Below are 20534 nucleotides of genomic sequence, written 5' to 3' on the forward strand. Positions count from 1 at the left end.
TTTTTAAAAGTCCAATTTTGGCTTCTGTACCAGCCCAAGGCAACTACAGGCCTTTAGCAGGAATGATATATGCCTCCAAATATGCCCAGTATCTCCCCATCTTCTTTTCTGCTAATTTAATGAACATGCTCGTGTACATGCTTTGTGCTGCTGTCACTTACTGAGCTTAGGGACCAATTCAGAGTATACTGTGTATACAGAATAGAAATGTCACAATATAAGGCTAATTTGTACTTAATACAGATAATTACTACATGGCAGCACATAAACCAGTGCAACTAGCATCAGAATGTAATAATCAGCCCTGTAGCATCAGCTTATATTACATACAAACCTCATTTTCTGCTTGTAAACAACCCCTAAGCTTAGCTTCTCAACAGCTGCTCAGAGCAGAGGGTTTAGTTCTACTTTAAATAGGGTGGTATTTAAGTATGTAAATATGTAGGTAAAATACTGTATGACATTTTTAACCGTAGTCTTTTTAGGATTTAGTTCTCCTTTAAAGTAATCAATGCGGAATATGGAGTGAAAACCCATAACCCACCCTGCAGCTTCATCAATCCATCCATCTGTGCTCTCTGTCCTCCCAAAATCCAAAAGCTATTCATCATAGAGTCTGACAACCTGCTCATCATCTCCACCTACAGTACAAGCCAAGTGACTGCTCCTTTGTAAAATCCATGATACAGATGTAGAATTTAGACGCAGTAAAACTCAATGACGAAGCACTACAGCCAGTATCTAAGAAGGCACATATCTAAAAAAATGTTGTTTGATACAACAGTAGGACAGGGCTGATCTGCAATTTAATACACTTCACTTTGATTTTTAGAGCCTTTTAAAAACATTCATTATGCAGTTATGGTAAATTTTCATTAATAGGTTAACTTCTTTTGTTTTTGCCATTTTGTTGATTCTAACTTCCCTCAATGTTACTTTTCAGTCCATTCACTTTTAAAATCTGCCTATAACACTATTGCCATTGAGAAGGAGAAGATGAAGCAGATGGTTTCTGATCAGGATTACAGCAGCCAGAACACACAGATATCTCGCCTCAGACAGTCACTCTCTCAGGTACTGATGCTCTTTTATTTCACATGATTAGAATAAACTCCATTGTCGATGTATGATCAGAGCCATATTCTGCATAAGACTACCCACCTTTTAGTATGTAGTGGCACATTTCTGCAAATAAACAGTATGGAAATATGGTTTTGGTTTCCTACTGCAATATAAGCAAAATTGTATCTTGAGTCTGTGAGAAAGCATCAGTATGACTAGCAAGAATGTGAGGAGTTCTCTCTTAAAATCTTTAAGAAGCTTATGTGTATTTGTGCTTACAGTAAGTGCTTATTTGTATTCATTTGTCAGAATTATATGCAGACAGATTAACAACCTTTACAACAAATTTACTGTGTGGGTTGCAGGTATTGGCTAATATTAGTGCAATCCGCATTCTAGCAACAAATTGCTTTCTGTCTTGCCAAGAAAAAGCCACATTTGCTCAGATGATGTTTGATTGACCCATATTAAATCAGTGGAAAGTGAATCCCACAGAGCTTTGCATTAAGTAGATGAATTAGATTATTAGACATAGAGACCTCAACAGGTTATACAATGGTGTGTTCAATGCAGTAGAAGCTGCACACTCCTTTTTAATAATTTTTAAGAGCAAGGAAGGGTAGCTGCAGAGGATTCTGGGGATTTGTTAGCATTTGAAAATTATTGGTAGGGGCCCCTAAGGTGTTTAATCGTGTGCTGGGGGTGCTGTGTTATTCAAAGGGGAGGAGGCATATGGATTTAAGGGTATGTTAATGGTAAATTTAAGGGTATGTATTTTGATGTTCCTGCGGCGGGCACAAACCATTTTTTTTTTTTTTGGTGTGTTACTACCATTAATGTAGTCATTGTCTTAAAAGTTCTTGATATAACATGGGTGTGGTTTACCTGAGTGTGGTTTAAAGGAGAAGCAACCCCTAAAACCCCTACCCCCCTACCATACATAGACCCCCCTCTTTCTGCAAAAAGAAGCAGTATGATGCATCCTACTGTGTATGCAAATATACAGAGTTGGAAAATATTGTACAAAGATATACAATCTTACTGTGTAAATAAACAGAAATATTTTTTAAATAGGATATATTTTATTTTATGTGTGATTAAATGATTGATTTTTTTGATTGATTGACTAATTAGGGATCAGGATTATTCAGTCAAGAACTTTCCTACTGTTTCATCATTCTTTATTAATACTTGTCTAATTCTTTTTTGCAGGCACTGAATCACAACTCCGAACTGAAAAGCCGGCTGAATAGAATACACACAGAGTCGGTTATTTCTGATCAAGTCGTTAGTGTCAACATTATTGCAAGTCCAGATGAGGTAAGATAATGAGTGGAGACAGAACCAGGTTTAGGCAGCAGAGGTATGAGCATAGGGTGCAAAATTGGGGGAAGAAGGGTGCAATGACCTTAGGAATACACTGTAACTCTGCAGCAGTGTTGTAATTTGCAGCCACTGGGCCCACAAAATGGTGCCTGTAAAATCACCAATGTTTTTAAATGTGTTGTGAGTTACCAACAACCCCTGCCCAGCAAGGGGTAAGTGGAAATGCACCAGCCCAGGAAAGCAATTGCTCCACAAGCTATACAGGAAGTATTAACCACAATACTAACTCATGAAGCTAGGGTGGCAACGTTCAGTGCTACATGGCTTGCATCCTATAAGCCTATTAGCCACAATGTTATGTTAAGCTGTTAGTTGAAATAGAGTAGCCAGAATGCAACCAGAAGGCTTTGGCAATAGTTCAGTAGGGATATCCTGGTGCATTTCACAGTTCCCTGCTTGTTCCTTCACATGACCTTTTTAATAAAATAAAAAATGTGCACTTTAGCCTTTAAACTACCCTGTGGATCCATCTTGCTCCCTTGACAAATTCACTTACTAATGTATAGAATATTGTGCAGCCACTGAGTACATTCAGGGGCTCTGTTCTCCGACTAGGGGTTCATAAAATGGATGTGGGTTTTCAAAGAATTATTATGGCCCCATTATTATGACATTAATATTTTATATTCCTTTGCCATATTTGACTTTTATAATCTATGTAGTGGGAACATAGCTTTCTGTATAAGGTAATTCTAGTTTTTATTTTTGTTGCAGTCTTGTGAGCAAATGCAAGTTAGTCTGCCCTTATCACAGCAGGTGTCCAATGAGGGCAGATTGTCTATGTCCGAATCTGTGTCTGAATTCTTTGATGCTCAAGAAGTGCTTCTCTCAGCAAGCTCTTCAGAAAATGAGGTGAGTAAACTGGAATTCAATTGTTGTCAGTGTCTCATTTTAGTTTAGCCTGATACGTTTGCAAACAAAGTACAAAGGGTATTCAGAGGACTTATCCTTTCTCCTCCTCTTGCCTTCACCCATGTTACTTTCAGTCCATTATCGGACCTCTCTCTCTTTTTACATCCTTTTTCTTCATCAAAACAAACGAAATTTAACTTACCGTAATTTCCTTTTCCTTCAAGTCCATACAGCAGCACATTACGGGTTAACTCCCCCCTCCCCACAAGTAGGACGAGCACGGACCAATAGCCTTTAAGTATGCGCCTCCTCCCCCACCAACCCGTGTTATAAAAAAGTACACACACAACTGCATGTAATATTTATTAGGGTGGGCAAAAAAAGTGCTGCTGTATGGACTTGAAGGAAAAGGAAATTACGGTAAGTTAAATTTCGTTTTTCCTTCACGTCCTATACATCAGCACATTACGGGATATAGCAAGTAATAGGGTGGGATAATCACATCAATTCCCTTGAAGAACAGTTTGGAGCACTGCTCTACCAAAAGCTGCTTCCTGCAAAGCATCCACATCCAGCCTATAATGCTTGGAGAATGTATGTAGGCTTGACCACGTCGCTGCTTTACAAATTTTATCTGGTGGAACAAGAAGACGTTCTGCCCAAGACGTTGCCGGTGCCCTTGTCGAATGAGCCTTAATGAAAATTGGAGGAGACAATTTTGCAGCTATATAACAAGTCTGAATAGCATCTTTTATCCATCTAGATAGGGTTAACTTTGATACCGCCAGGCCTTTATTCTTCCCCGACATAGCAACAAAGAGATGTTCGGATCTCCTAAATGATTCTGTTTGAGAAAGGTACCTCTTTATCACCCTGCAGACATCTAAGGAATTATACCTCAGTTCTTCCTCTGTCACTGGTTTAGAACAGAAAGACGGAAGCCTAATTTCCTGGCTTATATTGATCCTAGACGGCACTTTGGGTGAGAAATCAGGAAGCGTTCTGAGTACAACTTGATCTGGATAGAATTGCAGATAAGGTTCTTTAGCTCCTAAAGCCTGAATTTCACTAACCCTTCTCGCCGAAGTTATCGCCGTCAGAAAAACCGCCTTGAAAGAGAGGTGCTTTAAATCGATCCTATCCAAAGGCTCGAAGGGAGGATCACATAACCCCTCTAAGACCGTGTTCAAGTCCCATTGAGGAACCGGGTCTCGGACCAATGGTCTTAATTTTTGTGCTGCCTTCATAAACCTCTGAATTAGAGGTACAGTGGACAAACGGATGCCTAAATAAGCTGAGATTGCCGAGATCTGCACCTTGAGTGTCCCAGGTCTTAAATTCTTGTCTAGTCCTCGTTGGAGGAAGTCTAGTATATCCTTAATTGTAGGAGAATCCACATTTACATTTTCTCTGAGGCACCATTCCTTAAAAACCTTGACTGTCCTAGAATAGGCTTTTAAAGTAGAACTCTTCCTGGAATGAAGAAGAGTACTAATTACTCTTTCAGATAGTCCAGATGATGTTAATAAGGGCCTGTCAACCTCCAGGCAGTGAGCCTCAGGCGTGTTAAATCCGGATGAAGTGCCTGGTCTTGGGAGATCAAACCTTTCACCTGGGGAAGAACCCAGTAATTCCCGTGGCACATCTTCATGACCTGGGAAAACCAGACTCTCTTCGGCCAGTAGGGAAGAACTATTATTACAGATGCCTGATCCTGGCGAATCTTCCGGATTACCCTGTTGATCATAGGAATTGGGGGGAAGATGTAAGCTAGTCTGAATCTCCAGCTGATTGTCATCGCATCCAGAACCCAAGGTTGGTCCTGCTGGACTAGAGAGCAGAATCTGGGAAGCTTGGTGTTCTTCCTGGTTGCCATTAGGTCCACTTCCGGAGTGCCCCAAAGGCGCATCAACTTCAGAAAAATATCTTCTTTCAAGGACCATTCCTTGGGATCCAACCTTAGTCTGCTCAGACGGTCTGCCAGAATATTGTCTTCCCCCTTGATGTGGATTGCTGATATGGCTAATAGATTGTTCTCGGCCCATAAAAGAATTCTTTGAGATTCTTTGAGAAGAATATGGGATTTTGTTCCCCCTTGACGATTCAGATACGATACAACAATTGAGTTGTCGGACTGTATCCTGATCGCTTTGCCTTTGATGAGCTCTGCAAAAAACATTAGGGCATTGAAAACAGCTCTCATCTCTCTGAAGTTGGATGAGAGAGATTTTTCCATGGCATCCCACACACCCTGGGCTGAATGATTCTTCATATGAGCTCCCCAGCCCAAGGCCGATGCGTCCGTTGTTACTAAGTTCCATTCCGGTTCCAGGATTGAGAGTCCTCTGAAAAATCTGTCTGTCTGGAGCCACCATTCGAGAGCATTCACAGTGTCCTGGGAAATTATCCAAGTGGAATCTAATGACTCTTCTGTCCTGTCCCAGTGAAGTAGAACTTCTTGTTGAAGAGGACGCATGTGTAATCTCGCCCATGGGACAGCTTCTATTGATGACGCCATCAGACCTAATACCTTCATCATCTGTCTCAAGGAGACTGGATATGGCCTCATGAGGTGTATTATCTGATTCTTCGTGTTGTGAATCCTCTGAGGAGTCAGCGTGACATACATAGTTTCTGTGTTGAGACACATTCCCAAGAATTGCTTCTGTCTGGATGGAAGAAGAGATGATTTCTCTTTGTTGATTAACCATCCAAGATGCTGCAGGATCTCTAAAGCTCTTGTCAAGTGTTTGTGAAGGAGAGACGCAGAAACCGCCTTGAACAGCCAGTCGTCCAGATATGGTACGACATGTATGCCCTCCTGTCTCAGCACAGCCGCAACTGAAGCTACCACCTTCGTGAATATTCTCGGGGCTGACGTGATCCCAAACGGCAACACCCGAAACTGGAAATGATGAAGCCGATCCTGAAGATACACAGCTATCCTCAGAAATTTCCTGTGACCCGGAAACATGGGTATGTGGAGATACGCATCTTTGAGGTCTACTGTGGCAAGGTAATCTCCGGGCTCCAGAATCTGAAGAACCGATCTTATGGTTTCCATCCTGAAGCGTTTTTTCCGGATGAAGCGATTGACAAATCTGAGGTCTATAACTGTTCGAAAAGACCCGTCTGTTTTTGGCACCAAAAAAACAATAGAATAAGTGCCTGATCCTTCCTCCAAAGGTGGAACTTTTTCGAGCACCTTTTTGACGCAAAAAGAATGAATTGCTTCTTCTAAAGCTCTTTGTTTTTGAATAGAAGCATTTTTGGGAGTGGGAAGATATCTTGCAGGAGGGAATTGGTGAAATTCGACCTTGTATCCTTCCCTGATCAGGTCTAGAACCCATAGATCCGATATTAGATCCTGCCAGTGTCGAAGAAAAAAGGTCAGCCTTCCTCCCACCTGAAAACTTCTGGCGTCAGAAATCCCACTTTCGGCCTGAAGGAAAAGATCTGTTCTTTCCCCTATTAGCCCTTGATCCAGTCTGAGACCTGAGCTGATTCTTCTCTTTTTCCTTCTCACTATATCTTGGCTGTCTTGCCCTTGCTGGAGACCTCTTTTGCCGACGAAAAAAGGAACCTCTCCACCTAGACCTCTGCCTATCCTGGGGCAGAGTCTTACCTTTATCATCAGACATCTTCTCCATAAGACTGTCTAATTTTGAGCCAAAAAGGTGGCCCGGTTCAAAGGGCATATTGCACAGATTAATCTTAGAGGTATTATCTGCTACCCAAGGCTTCAGCCATATCGCTCTTCTCGCTGAGGTGGAAAGGGCCATGGTCCTAGAAGCCAATTTCAGAGACTCAATTGATGAGTCACACAAAAACTCGGATGATAATTTAATCACATTCATTGACTTAAGAAGTGATTCTCTTGAGACCTTATTCTCGATATCATCCTCCAACTGGGTCAACCAGTTTCTCATAGCTCTGGAGACGGCCGAGGCGGCAACCAATGGCTTGCATTGGGCCGAGGCAGAAGAATAAATGCGTCTCAAAGAGCATTCAGCTTTACGATCCATCGCGTCTCTCAATCCTGAACCATCTTCCACTGGAATTGTAGTTCTCTTTGAGAGCCGCGCAACTGCCACATCCACCACTGGGGGAGCTTCCCAAGACTTTGCTTCATCGTCAATTGGGAACAGAGACTTAAATGTTTTATTTAAGATTGGTGCTTTATCGGGCGTCTTCCATTCAAACTGGATTAGGTCCTTAATAACAGGATGTAATGGAAAAGCTTTACCTTTCTTAACGGATTCCTGAGACTTATCCATATCAATCACTTTCCCTTCTTGAGCTTCAATTGCTCCCTTAACAGCCTTGATCAGCCTAGAGACATTATCCGCTTGAAAGAGGGACGTGTCAATTATCTCTTCATCTGAAGAAGAAACAGCTTTATCAATCACAAAAAAATCACCTTCACCAACAGACGAGGGAGTATCAGGAGTCGATGGTTTAGGAATATCCTTAAGGAGGGATTCTTTGAACTCCAAAAAAGTCTTCTGGAGCATATCTTTAAACCACTCCATAGCTTGCTCTGGCTGACCAGGAAGAGGATCCTTTTTAGCAAGGCAATTCTCACAGCGACCCCTAGGATATGCATCCGGGAGCGGGGTCTGACACTCTCTACAGGCAAGATGTTTAGACTTCGATGTTCTTTTCCCCTTGGCTTGCTCCATTTGGCTGGACATCTAAAAACAAACAAACAACATCTCCTTGCCAGACCTCTTTATCACCCACTGAGAGATGAGAGAAAGAGAGAGAGAGAGCAGGATAGTACAATGAAACAAAGCTGCACAGGCTACTCACAGTACCTCAGTATGCTTTGCAGGTGGCTGCAGCCCCAGGCAGAACGACCCCGTCGATTCTTTAACTGCAAAAGGGCATTGCGCCCTGCAATGAATGGATTTTTAAACTTGCCGGTTCTGATGACGTCACCGGCGTGCGCAAACCCGGAAGAAGCGCTACTGCGCATGCGCCCGCTCCATTCCACGGACTTGCAGCCTGTTCGGTAGTTCCCCCTGCGGTCTTCAGAGCTCTCAGGCTCCGGCATCCTGATCTTCAGTCCTCTGCTCCCTACCTGCAGGCAGGTAGGACGAAAAAAACACGGGTTGGTGGGGGAGGAGGCGCATACTTAAAGGCTATTGGTCCGTGCTCGTCCTACTTGTGGGGAGGGGGGAGTTAACACGTAATGTGCTGATGTATAGGACGTGAAGGAACTCCTTCTTTCTATCCCTCGTCCTTTGCTTCCCTTTCTATGCTTAACCTTTCTTTTATCTAACTCATTCCCTCATGCTATTTTCTCAGTGTGCCTCTCTACTGCCTTTTTTATTTGTTCCAATTTTCCTCTGCATTGCATTATTTTACTATTGCACAATTGCTTCTCCCTTTTTGGCCAATCGGTTTTATCCATCCTTCTTAGGATTTATCAAAGTTTTGCCTAGCTCCCTTCTCACTGCAGTCCCTTCCTCTTTACTGCCTTCATCTACCCTTTCCTATAGCTGCCACTCTCAGTTCCCACTATGCTGCTCCACTTTCTCCATCTTTGTAAAGCTACATACACCGTTAGGAACTCATATTAAGTGCTACTGGTTTCAGCCTTTCTTGTGTAATGCTGACAAAATGACATATAGCATTTATTATGAAAGGTCGATTGCTCCTACATAAATGTCGATCCATTCAGCTTTAATATACTTAGTTACTGCTGTATAGTATTGCCATAAAATGTATAGTATTCATATATGGCTTTTGAAGCAATCATTGCTGTTTCCTATACAATATATGAGGTGAGAAGTGAATGGTTTATATATCCATTAAAGGTTTTTTTTCTAGTTGTTAAAAAAAACAGAATATATAGATTGAAGAAACAAGTGGTAAGTCACATTAAAGGTTTGTAGATGGCTGTGTTAAAATTCCAAATGCAGCTTACATAACAGTTCTGCCTGGATGATGCATTGAATGCTTAATAAATTCATAGACTACAGGGCTATATTACATCAAACACAGAATGCTAAATAAAGGCACACTAAAACAATTCCAATGAATATATTATGTGATCCATTCCCCTCTTATTAAGCACTACTTGCCTATGTGGTTGTTCATTTAACAGTTTTAACAGAGGTTTAATTTATTTGGGATGCTATAACAAGAACTACAGTCAAGTGCTACTTCAGTATTAGTCTAGTTGTGGTTATGTTAACCACAACTGCACAGAGGGGGAATACATATTAAAAGACCCACTGATATTGCACTAATAATTTCATTATGGGTCATTTGTGGTTTCTAGTTAAAGGGATCCTGTCATCGGAAAACATGTTTTTTTCAAAACGCATCAGTTAATAGTGCTACTCCAGCAGAATTCTGCACTGAAATCCATTTCCCAAAAGAGCAAACAGATTTTTTTATATTCAATTTTGAAATCTGACATGGGGCTAGACATTTTGTAAATTTCCCAGGTGCCCCTGGTCATGTGACTTGTGCCTGCACTTTAGGAGAGAAATACTTTCTGGCAGGCTGCTGTTTTTCCTTCTCAATGTAACTGAATGTGTCTCAGTGAGACGTGGGATTTTACTATTTAGTGTTGTTCTTAGATCTACCAGGCAGCTGTTATTTTGTGTTAGGGAGCTTCTATCTGGTTACCTTCCCATTGTTCTTTTGTTTGGCTGCTGGGGGGAAAAAAGGAGGGGGTGATATCACTCTAACTTGCAGTACAGCAATAAAGAGTGATTGAAGTTTATCAGAGCACAAGTCACATGACTTGGGGCAGCTGGGAAATTGACAAAATGTCTAGCCCCATGTCAGATTTCAAAATTGAATATAAAAAAATCAGTTTGCTCTTTTGAGAAATGGATTTCAGTGCAGAATTCCGCTGGAGCAGCACTATTGACTGATTCATTTTGAAAAAAAATTTTTTTCCCATGACAGTATCCCTTTAATAATACCACCTTCACTTCTCAAAGATTGATGCTGTTTGATGTAATAAGTCCTGTTAGTGATACTATGAGAAAGGAATGTCTTCTACTATTAAAAACTTTATCCAAAGTCAGAATTGTAGTTGGCATTGAACTCTTTATGTAACACAGGCTCTTACATTGCTTGTTATTTAACAACCTACAGTATAATCTTTAGATCTCATGTTATGTGCTGTTGTGCTTGAGCACATTAATCTTTCTTGATTAAACTTTGCCCTCTGTATGTTATACATGCACAAAGATTGTAAGCTCTATGGGGAAGGGATTTTTTTCGGTGTCATACCACATGCCACTAAGTTGCTATATATTTATACTTCTTTATTTATTTACTATTATTTATTATAATGTTGTCTTCCCTGTGTACTTTTATATAAAAGTATGGGATCAGTTATCTGGAAAACCAATATCCAGAAAGCCCCGATTTCTGGGAGGGCCATCTCCCATAAACCCCATTTTAACCTAATAATTTACATTTTTAAAAATGATTTCCTTTTTCTCTGTGATAATAAAAGGGTGCATTGTACTTGATTCTAACTAAGATATAATTAATACTTCTTGGAGGCAAAACAATCCTATTGGGTTTAATGAATGTTTACTTTAGTAGACTTATGATATGGAGATCCAAAATACAGAAGGGTCCCTTATCCGGAAAACCCCAGGTCCCGAGCATTCTGGATAGCAGGTCCCATACCTGTATTGTAAAATTGTAAAACTCTGCATATCATAGTAACACTTTATAAATAAAGTTGTACATACATACATACAAATGAGGTCCCTGATGAGTAGCACATTCTGATGGGTTAAACATGTCTATTATTGTTTTGTGTATATTTCTCTTTTTATTTTGTGCATATTCCTTATGGTTTATCAGGACCTTAAACAATGAAGTGTAAGCATTGTTCCTAGTAGTACTTCTTAAATGTATTGTACCGTTATTATTATGCTGAGACAATTATATCTGTGATTTAAGTAGGGGCCAATTCATCACTAAGTATTGATTCTCTGGGTGTCTGCTCAGGCTCCTATGCTTTATATTCTGTCTTTACTTCGTTTTTTTTTTTACTTCCAGGCCTCAGATGATGAATCGTACATCAGTGATGTCAGTGACAATATCTCAGAAGACAACACTAGTGTGGCAGATAACGTGTCTCGTCAAAGTACTGTATACAAACATTATGAATTATTTTAATATTAAGATAGATTGTCTTTGTGTTCATGATTGTGGTCTGACTACACTTAAGTCAAATAATTCTGCAGAACTGCAGAAAGCCATTGATAAACAATGAAAATAAGGTGTATTGCTGAATTCATGTGAGGTCAGAATCTATTCTGTATATCATACATTATGGTGATATAGTGTATTATTCATTCAGAAGAAAGTCTGCTCCTAGTGTGGTCAGAATAGTTAAATGAAATAAACCTCATCTGTAAGGCTTATCTTACTTTTATTTAAATTTAACTGGAAATAAGTTATGAATTGTTCAGGCAGAACAGTCATTCGTTTCATATTAGCACATATAAAAAAAGAGTAAGATCCCCAACACCATGTGACATGTAAGAACTGACAATGTTCATTGCCCATAAAAATCTATGCAGCATTTCGGAACATACCTTGTATTGTAAGAGGGCTACTGTAGTGTAGAGCTGTGCTGCAGCAATAAGAAAATCTTCCGTTTGAGGTTTCAAGAGTTAACACAATTACATTAGAAACAAGAAGTACATAAAATGTGGTAGACCAACTTTCTATTTCATGAATCTGAAGTGCCTTAAAGGACCAGTAACATTAAAAAATTTTTTTTCAAAATTCGTTAGTATAGAACGAAAAATAAACATCAAGGCAAATTAAACTTTTAAATTGCAAAGCCTTTATTAAGATATAACTTACCAAAACTCCACTTCCTGTCCTCTTCTAAAACGGCGAAAGGGCGACCATCCATGCAGCGGTGTTCAACTTCTCCTCCCTGGCTATTCTAGTGACAGTATGTGAAGGAGGCAGAGGTCCGCTCTGCAGCGCTTCCCCTATTCCCAGCAGTCGGACTTTGACTCCAGCCTTTCCTCCTCCGGCGAAAAAGAAGAAGAGGAGGAGGGCAGCCTCTCGCAAGTGTTGTCTGCAGGCGCACTGATCTGCTGAAGAATATCCCCAGAACTACAGTGCACAAGCGCATGGACAACCCCCTTGTTCCCGTGATGTTCCCACCTGAGTGTGCCTGGGGCTGGCAGTCCCTGCTGCTGCAGGAGAAGGCGGCGATTTTAGATTCCAGTTGCGCCGAACCACTTGCTATCCATCGATGCGCTACGATTGCGGGCTACGAGCCGGTAGCACTCCCGGCTCAAAGGCGGAGCGGAATGCCACGGTTTGCAGGAGCTGTGTACTTGGCCGCCTGGAAAGCCTTGTGTTTGCGCAGCTCCTCCACGTCGCACTGATCCATGCGCTTGGGGATATTCTTCAGCAGATCAGTGCGCCTGCAGACAACACTTGCCGCTGGAGAGGCAAAGGCTGCCCTCCTCCTCTTCTTCTTCTTCTTCCTCGCCGGACGAGGAAAGGCTGGATTCAAAGTCTGACTGCTGGGAATAGGCGAAGCGCTGCAGAGAGAATAGCCAGGGAGGAGAAGTTGAACACCGCTGCATGGATGGTCGCCCTTTCGCCGTTTTAGAAGAGGACAGGAAGTGGAGTTTTGGTAAGTTATATCTTAATAAAGGCTTTGCAATTTAAAAGTTTTATTTGCCTTGGTGTTGATTTTTCGTTCTATACTAACGAATTTTTAACAATTTTTTTTTAATGTTACTGGTCCTTTAAGCAAGATTTTTGCTCCTGAAGATCCGTCATTGGTTATCAATAATACTTTTTTGCAAACATCACTGCGCCTAAAACCATCCAGGTAGACAATAAAAGCTAACCATAAAATCCTCCACGAATGCCCTAGATATTACCCCCTAACATTGGTCTGAAAAAACAGCCCTAAAATAATTAAGTATAAAAAACCTACACACTCTTATCCTCTTCATGAAACCATAGACATTAAAACCTTTGGAGAAAAAACCCTCAAACATTTTATAAAACTCTATATGATTACTAACCTTAAAAGTAGTGAAAAGCCTAAAAAGCCCTTCAGCAAAACCCTAATCCTAAAACACCTTACACAAGGTTAGAGATATATAATCTCATGGTCATAGAGTTGCTGTTAAATGCAACATAGTAGGTACTGGATCCTGACACTATTCTGTAATAGAGAACCTAGCCTGGTTAGGGTTAGATGGGCTAAATGGAGCCAAAAAGCCCTTCACATGAAAGACATGTATTACTTGCCTCATGCCATATATATAGCACTGCCTTAATATCACGAACAAGAGGTTAACTCTCACATAAGGCATTATGGGCAGAGACATGCAAATCAAACCTTTATCTCCCTTTGGCCAACTATGCATCCAGAACCACTGGTTTTATAGCACAGATACAGCCTAATGGTTCAGAGCCATATATCCAAACTCACAGACAACCTGGTTCAGTTTTGTACAAGATATTGGCACATGGCTTCTGAGTGGGTAGGACTTTTGGAGTAGTGAAGTAGAGAACCTAGTGTGGTTATGGTGAGAAGGGTTAAAAGCAGCTAAAAAGCTCTTACAAGATCTAATAAGTTCTAAACATGCTGTCTGCAAGTTTCATTTTGTTTTCATACTATATAAATTTAAACTGTGCCATGTAGTCAGTTCAACCCTGACTGTGGAAAGGCAATTCCATGCACTTTCAGACCACAGAAGCATTGAGTCAGGCCATAAGTGGACCTTTCTTTTCCTTCTTTTCAGACAGTTAACTTTGATGCAGCACAGTCTATTTGGGCACATCTCCTAACAGAGGAAATAACACAATATGTGTGGCCAACAGAGCACTACTCTACTCTACTCATGTTTTCATAACAACCGTGAAATAGTTTTGCTTGCAAAGCTTAAGCAAGTTTTAACCCACTGGCAACAAAATTGCAGTTATTACTAAAAAGAAAAATATATATATATCATGAATATCAATTATAAACTATCTTAGAACACCAATGTCTACATCATACTAAAAGGCATATTGCTGTATAATAAGATGAAATGTTTTACAGCAAAATTACAAATTTACATAGATATTTTTGTTGCCAATATTAACATTGAAATCCAACCTTGTGTTACATATACATAACTGTGCTCTGTTTCTATTCTCTTTTAGTTCTATATGGAGAGCTATTAGGTGGAGCCTTTAGGACAGGCCGGCGAACTTGCCTCCCTGCTCCATCGCCAGATACCAGCAATATCAACTTATGGAATATCTTGAGAAATAACATTGGCAAAGACCTGTCCAAGGTTTCCATGCCAGTGGAATTAAATGAGCCTCTTAATACTTTACAACACCTGTGTGAAGAACTTGAATACAGCGAGCTGTTAGATAAAGCTGCCGAAACAGATGATCCTCATGAACGTATGGTAAAGTATATGCTACTGAGCAAATCTTCTGGGATATCAATATTAACATGTTCTGTTTTATACTTGCTACTCACAGTGGAGCTGATTTATAAACATGGGTGCTAAAGTGCACCACTGCAACTATCCATAGCAACCTGTAGTTGACTATTCAAAGGTAATTGCCGATTGGCTACTATTAGCAACTGCACTTCTGCAATTTAGCTCCTATGTGCATTATACAAATTATAGATTTTTTTTTTTACATTGGTAGGAATTTGGGAAAACTGAGTTATTGAATGTAAATGTGATAGGAATCTTAGATAATCAACTCTATAGTGGGAGGGACTGATGTACAAATGCAAAAATTTAATAAATAAACTAATTATATTCTACCTAAGAGGTAAGGTTACTGGCACGTGAATAAGCCCAGAGGTGATTTTGAGAGAGCAAACAGTCAGTGATGGGTTCTTACTAAGTTGTTCCAGTTTTGCAAAGAAGTAGAGGAATCTCCATGTTATTTCAGATTGATTCCTTGGATTGTTATGCAATTTCTTCACTTTCTGCACACCACATACTGTAATTGAAACTAGGACAGATACATTTATTCATCAAAAGAAACAGGGCAGGTTTTACATGTGAATGCAGGGTGAGTGCTAATTAAGGCTGGTGATATTCAGAGAGCAGTAACTGGGGTATCTCTCTTATGTGTGAGGGAAAGGTCTCTCGGTGTTCTGATTTTTGTGTTTATACAAGCAATCTCTTGAGAATTAACTCACATCACTCCATGATTTATATAGAACAGCTTCAGAGCATTGTGCCCAGTTGTTGCTCTGGGACTTATTAGCTGGAGATTGTTGATGCTTCTGCTGAATGAAATTGCTGGAAAGCTTCACACTAGAAAACAACAATTGCAAGAGAAAAAAAATGTAAGTTCCTGCAGACAATTAAAAGGGAAATCACAATTCCAAATTTTTTTTTTTAAAGTGACATCATATGTTGAAAGACAAAATTGTGCCAGTGCATTAAATATAGAAAGAATCTGCTTTAACATGAACCTGTCACCCAGACATAAAAAGTTGTAAAATAAAAGTCCTTTTCATATTAAACATGAAATCCAAAATCTTTTTTTTTTTTATTAAGGCACGCATAGCTGTTAAACCCATATAAAATCTCAGCTATCAATCAAATATTGCTTGCCCCTCCTCTATACCTTAGGCATAGGGGAGGGACAGGCAATTACTTTCTCTTTCCATTCAGCAATTCCTAGATGTCACTGCTCTCCCCACATTCCCTCCGCTCTCTTCACCATTTGATTGAGTAACTTGTGCATGTGGATGGACACCAGGTCCCCCATTCTGGTGCACAAACAAGGTTTTCAGATGATGTAAGGCTTGTCTTAATAACAGTGCCCACAAAATGGCTGCTTGCTATAATTATGAATTCCCAGCCTGAAGGAAACAAGATTCAAATAATTTATACAATTTATACAGTGTATGGTAATTAAACTTTTCTTGACTAATGTGATAAAATAGGATTTGTAATAATTTTTTGGGGTGATGGGTCCCCTTTAAAAAGATGGGTTTGGGCTGGTTTATTGGAAATTTCTACTAATCCTTAATCCTACTAATTCTGCCACTGTTCATTCCTGCTGCCTCCTTTTCCAGGAAGTGCAAGGGAGCTGGTAGCACTCAGCACACCACACTGTAGAATAGGAACCAATCAGCAGCTGGACTGACCTAATAGGGAACTGAAGCCTGTGTTTGCTTGTGTGACTGCAGGGCCTCTGGCACATTACAAGACAGCCACCCTCATTTGAAACATAGACAGGGACCGTAGCAAATCAATAGGGTGCCATTTCGAAAGATAATTTTTAGCCCAGAGTGAAACCAGCACAATATAGTATTCATTATTGCCTAAAAAATTCATGGGATTTTCAGTTATGCCATAAGTCTCTTTTAAATCTCTATAGTTTAATACAGCATATCAAAATGAGAAATCATATACAGTAGTTGTTGCATATACAGTACACTAGCTTTGGTTCCAGTGGATTGTTTTACATTTCACAATTCATACTTCTATATCATTTACAGGTCAACTAGCATTCAGCCATTTCCCTTTTACCTGTCATTAATCTGACCTCAAATATCAGTTGGTGAATCACTGAGTTTTAGATTCGCAGCACACATGCCTTTTACTATACCAGCATTTTCTTACAGGTATAGAAACTCTCGGATCCTTCCATACATTGTCTGTAATAGAAATCTGCCTGACTCTTCTAGTACTGAACAGGTGGATTTTGTACATAAAACATATATGACATTGGCACATACAGTGGGAAAAATGCTATGTGCTATGTGAGTCTGCTTCCATACTATGATGTCTGGAAGCACTGCATTACTGCAGAATCTCTGTGTAGTGATCCCATGTTGCAAAATAAATGTTATTTTTTATCTTATTTACTTTTCAGTGCAGCCATATTATATGCCTGTTGCACTCTTCCTCGCAATGAGTTGTGACAAAAATCATGTTAAATTACAGTACTTATGTGCTCTACACACTTCGTATAGTTATGCTCAGCACCGATAAGTCCTTCCTGCCTTGCATTCTGAATTGAGTGCTGCTGCATCAATTGACACTTGGTGCTGTGCAAACCGTGTGCCTCCTCCTCCTCTTTGTACAGCACCGCACATGATAAAACACCATAGGACAGGAGCACACAGGCAGATTCGGGGAGATATAGTCGCCTGGAGACTAATCGTTCTTCTGCCGGTCAACAATTTCCCCGAACTGCCTTCCGCCTGCTAAAATGAAAAATCGTCTGCGCCAATGCACACGCGGCGCTTCAATTTCTGAAGTTGCCCAAAATTTCCTTGTGAAACGCTCCATGTGCATCCCGCCGGTGATTTAGATTCTAGCCGGTGGGGAGGCAGTTCTGGGAGATTAGTCGCCTGAAGAAGAAGCGATTTGACACTGGGCAACTAATCTCCCCCAGTAGCTTTGTGTGCCCCTGCCCTTAGGGATGGTACTGATTGTAATAATTTGTGAGTAAAATGGGCTCATTTGCAGTGTCCCAAGAAGTGAGCAAAGTGCAAATAAAGACAAAATTGCCAATTTTTTTGTTTTTTGCCAAACAAAATAGCCACAGCAGCACAACCCACCCCCTGTCATGAATGACCCCAACAATTGTTCCTTGTGTTCTGCAGAGAGGTTTGGTAGTCTTGCTCTATTAAACAATTTTTTGGATAGGTCAACCCGGACAACTATTCATCTGCCAGCAAAGTGCTTTTATTAATCTGTCATATGCCTCCTGTTCCTCTTTGTCTTTCTTTTCTGTATGCTCATCTCATTTATGAAGAAACCCATTGCAAGTATTTAAACTTGCTTGTACAAGCTTCATATACCTTTAAATATGAATATTTGTTTTGTTTTTTTTGGTGTAGGATCACAGTGCTTTAGAATACTGTCTACATCATTTTCCCAGAATGTTTTAGGCATGTAATAAATACATCATTAGTGTAGTAGTTGGAGGGGAATTAACAATTACAGTTGTTATTGAATAAATAATGTATTTCCCATTTTAATTGAATGGAAAGGTAGTAGTCTAACATAATTATGGTATGTAACTTATTTGGCAGTTTACAGTATGCCAAACCACCTACCGTAATCAATATGTAATCAATATGGTAGTACGTCTTCTGTACATGTGAACAGAAAGAGTAGCCTCTTGAGGTTGGATTCAATAATCTATAGCAGTCAGAGGGTAATGGTAGAAAAGATAACTGTTTTCCAGATAATAAGAACGAGAAACCTGGCCTAAATGTGCCATGTGTCTTGGGTTAATTCTATTGTTGGACTTGCTTTCTGTGCTTAAATCTTCTATTTTCTAGTTGTATCCAGCGGTATCCATGGAACTTTCTTTCCTCTGTTTCCCATTGGAAAAGGGCTATACTGGGTTTCATCTTTTCAGGTTATAAACGTTTTGTGTTTCTGGGAAGAGTTTATTCAATCTTCATTCCAAGTTATTATAAGGAGAAGTGATCTGTCACAGCATTGTTAAACAAGAGTCAGGAACCAGATTTCTTCCATCATTAGTGCCGATGTCCTGGTAAGCAATGGAATAAGGAAAATGGAGCAATCCCACCATATACAAACTGCAATTATCTAACCTAATTCATACAATGAGTAACATTAGGAGAAGCAACAAACAAATCTAAACTCTATTTCCTCTAATGGTTTTCTACTCTGTTTAAATACATATATGATTTGCCTAAGGATACAGACTAGTCTCAATGGAAGGTATTAATCTTCTGTAGTTTAAGAGGTTCTATAGCTACTATTGCTTTATCCACTTTAATTATTTATCTGTGCCCTTGGTCAAAATGAGCCTTTCAAATAAGAGCACTTGACCAACATCTATTATGTGCAATTTTGCAGGGCACAGAGATCCTGTGCTACTTTGTAGCACTTTACCATGTTTGGAATACAATAAAAGCCTTCTTATCTTACCAATAAAAGCCTTCTTATCACAGATGCCAGCCATGCCTGCAGAACCACTGTTTTATAACTACAGATACAGCCTAAAGATCCAGAGCCATAAATCCTAATCTGCAGACAATCTGCTTCAGTCTTGTTAGGTTACATCAGTGGAAGACTTTGGAACCTGGCTTCTGAGCAGAAAGACTTGAATAGCAACCAAAGGAGGAATCTGGGAGCATAGGGTGGGGGAAGCTAAAAAGGGCCAAAAATGTTTTCACTGTGCAGTAATATAAGTCATAGCAGAAGATATGCAAATGTCTCATGCTACGCACATTTGATAGAGGTTTAATTCTAACTAGTTATGGTAGGATTGATGCACACATTCCTTAATGTCCCTATGGACAAAGGGTGTTTTATATTCGTTATGCAACAAACTATAGCATTCATTTAAAACCAAAAACAAGAGTTTGAACTGTTATAAGAAGGCTTTTACAGGCAATTATTGTATAGCGAAAGCTTTTGGCTCATTTTATCCTTCCCATACCTAACCCAGTGCTTCCCAAAATGTTGGGCGACCCTATATGTTGTAGAGGAGGGCTGAGGCAGTGGCAGGGGGCCCAACCTGAAGGCAGGTTTGGGGAGAATGCTTACTTGGTCTCCTAGGCACACCAGAAAGCCTAGCCTGAACGTCAGTTAGGATGACTTTTAAAGCCAAACAATATCTTAGATATACTTGGAACTATGGCTAAATAGCCAATAGCTACCAATAGTGATGACCCGTTTTGCTTCACTAAAATTCGCGAAACAGAGACAAAATTTGTTTTGATGCATGATAAATTACAAAAGTTACAGAATTTACAAAATTTTTCACCCACTAGAGTCTATGGGCGTCATTTTTGCGGCGAAACTTGGTGAAAAATTACGCTCATCACTAGCTACCAATGCTTTTTTGTAACCACGTTATTAGCTAAGAGAGTCGTTGACCTATGGTTAAACTCAAACTGACAAAGTCACACAACCACTGCCCAATCTTGCCATGTTTTGGGAATATTTTGTTTCTACCCATATTTGGGGTAAGCGATGTGACCCGCTTCCACCTCCTCTGCTACGCAGCCTTTTCATCTGCCACGCTCTGGGTTTGACACGCGCTTTCATCTCTCGCTCTCGGCCTTCTTTGAGGCCATGGCTGCTATCTATGATGACTCTGATTGTTCCGCCTCTGCTGATTCTGCAATCCACAGCCTTGGGCAGGGCAAATGGTGGTTCCAGGAATATTGTACTGAATTCCGCTGCTGGGCGGTAGAGATGGACTGGAATCATACTACCTTACGCAGCCAATTCAGG

At 40.2% G+C, this 20534-nt stretch overlaps 1 protein-coding gene and 1 long non-coding RNA gene across 4 annotated transcripts in view; one reads left to right on the top strand and one right to left on the bottom strand.

Annotated features, from left to right (window-relative positions):
- Window positions 1-20534, top strand: part of osbpl6.S (oxysterol binding protein like 6 S homeolog) — a 98403-nt gene that overhangs the window by 64230 nt on the left and 13639 nt on the right. For 2 of the 3 annotated variants that reach the window (XM_018238894.2, XM_041579228.1), the window contains 5 exons: window positions 944-1074; window positions 2275-2382; window positions 3163-3300; window positions 11344-11431; window positions 14482-14735. In XM_018238894.2, coding sequence (XP_018094383.1) covers window positions 944-1074; window positions 2275-2382; window positions 3163-3300; window positions 11344-11431; window positions 14482-14735 — 719 coding nt within the window. The remainder of the gene's footprint in view (window positions 1-943; window positions 1075-2274; window positions 2383-3162; window positions 3301-11343; window positions 11432-14481; window positions 14736-20534) is intronic. The other variant, XM_041579227.1, reaches the window with a different exon arrangement.
- LOC121399194 lies at window positions 15295-20038 on the bottom strand. Its single transcript, XR_005964814.1, has 2 exons — window positions 18374-20038; window positions 15295-15608 (listed from the first exon to the last, which is right to left on the bottom strand). It is a non-coding gene; the product is annotated as an uncharacterized LOC121399194 (long non-coding RNA).

The sequence above is a fragment of the Xenopus laevis genome, chromosome 9_10S, assembly GCF_017654675.1.
Source record: "Xenopus laevis strain J_2021 chromosome 9_10S, Xenopus_laevis_v10.1, whole genome shotgun sequence".
Lineage (NCBI taxonomy): Eukaryota > Metazoa > Chordata > Amphibia > Anura > Pipidae > Xenopus > Xenopus laevis.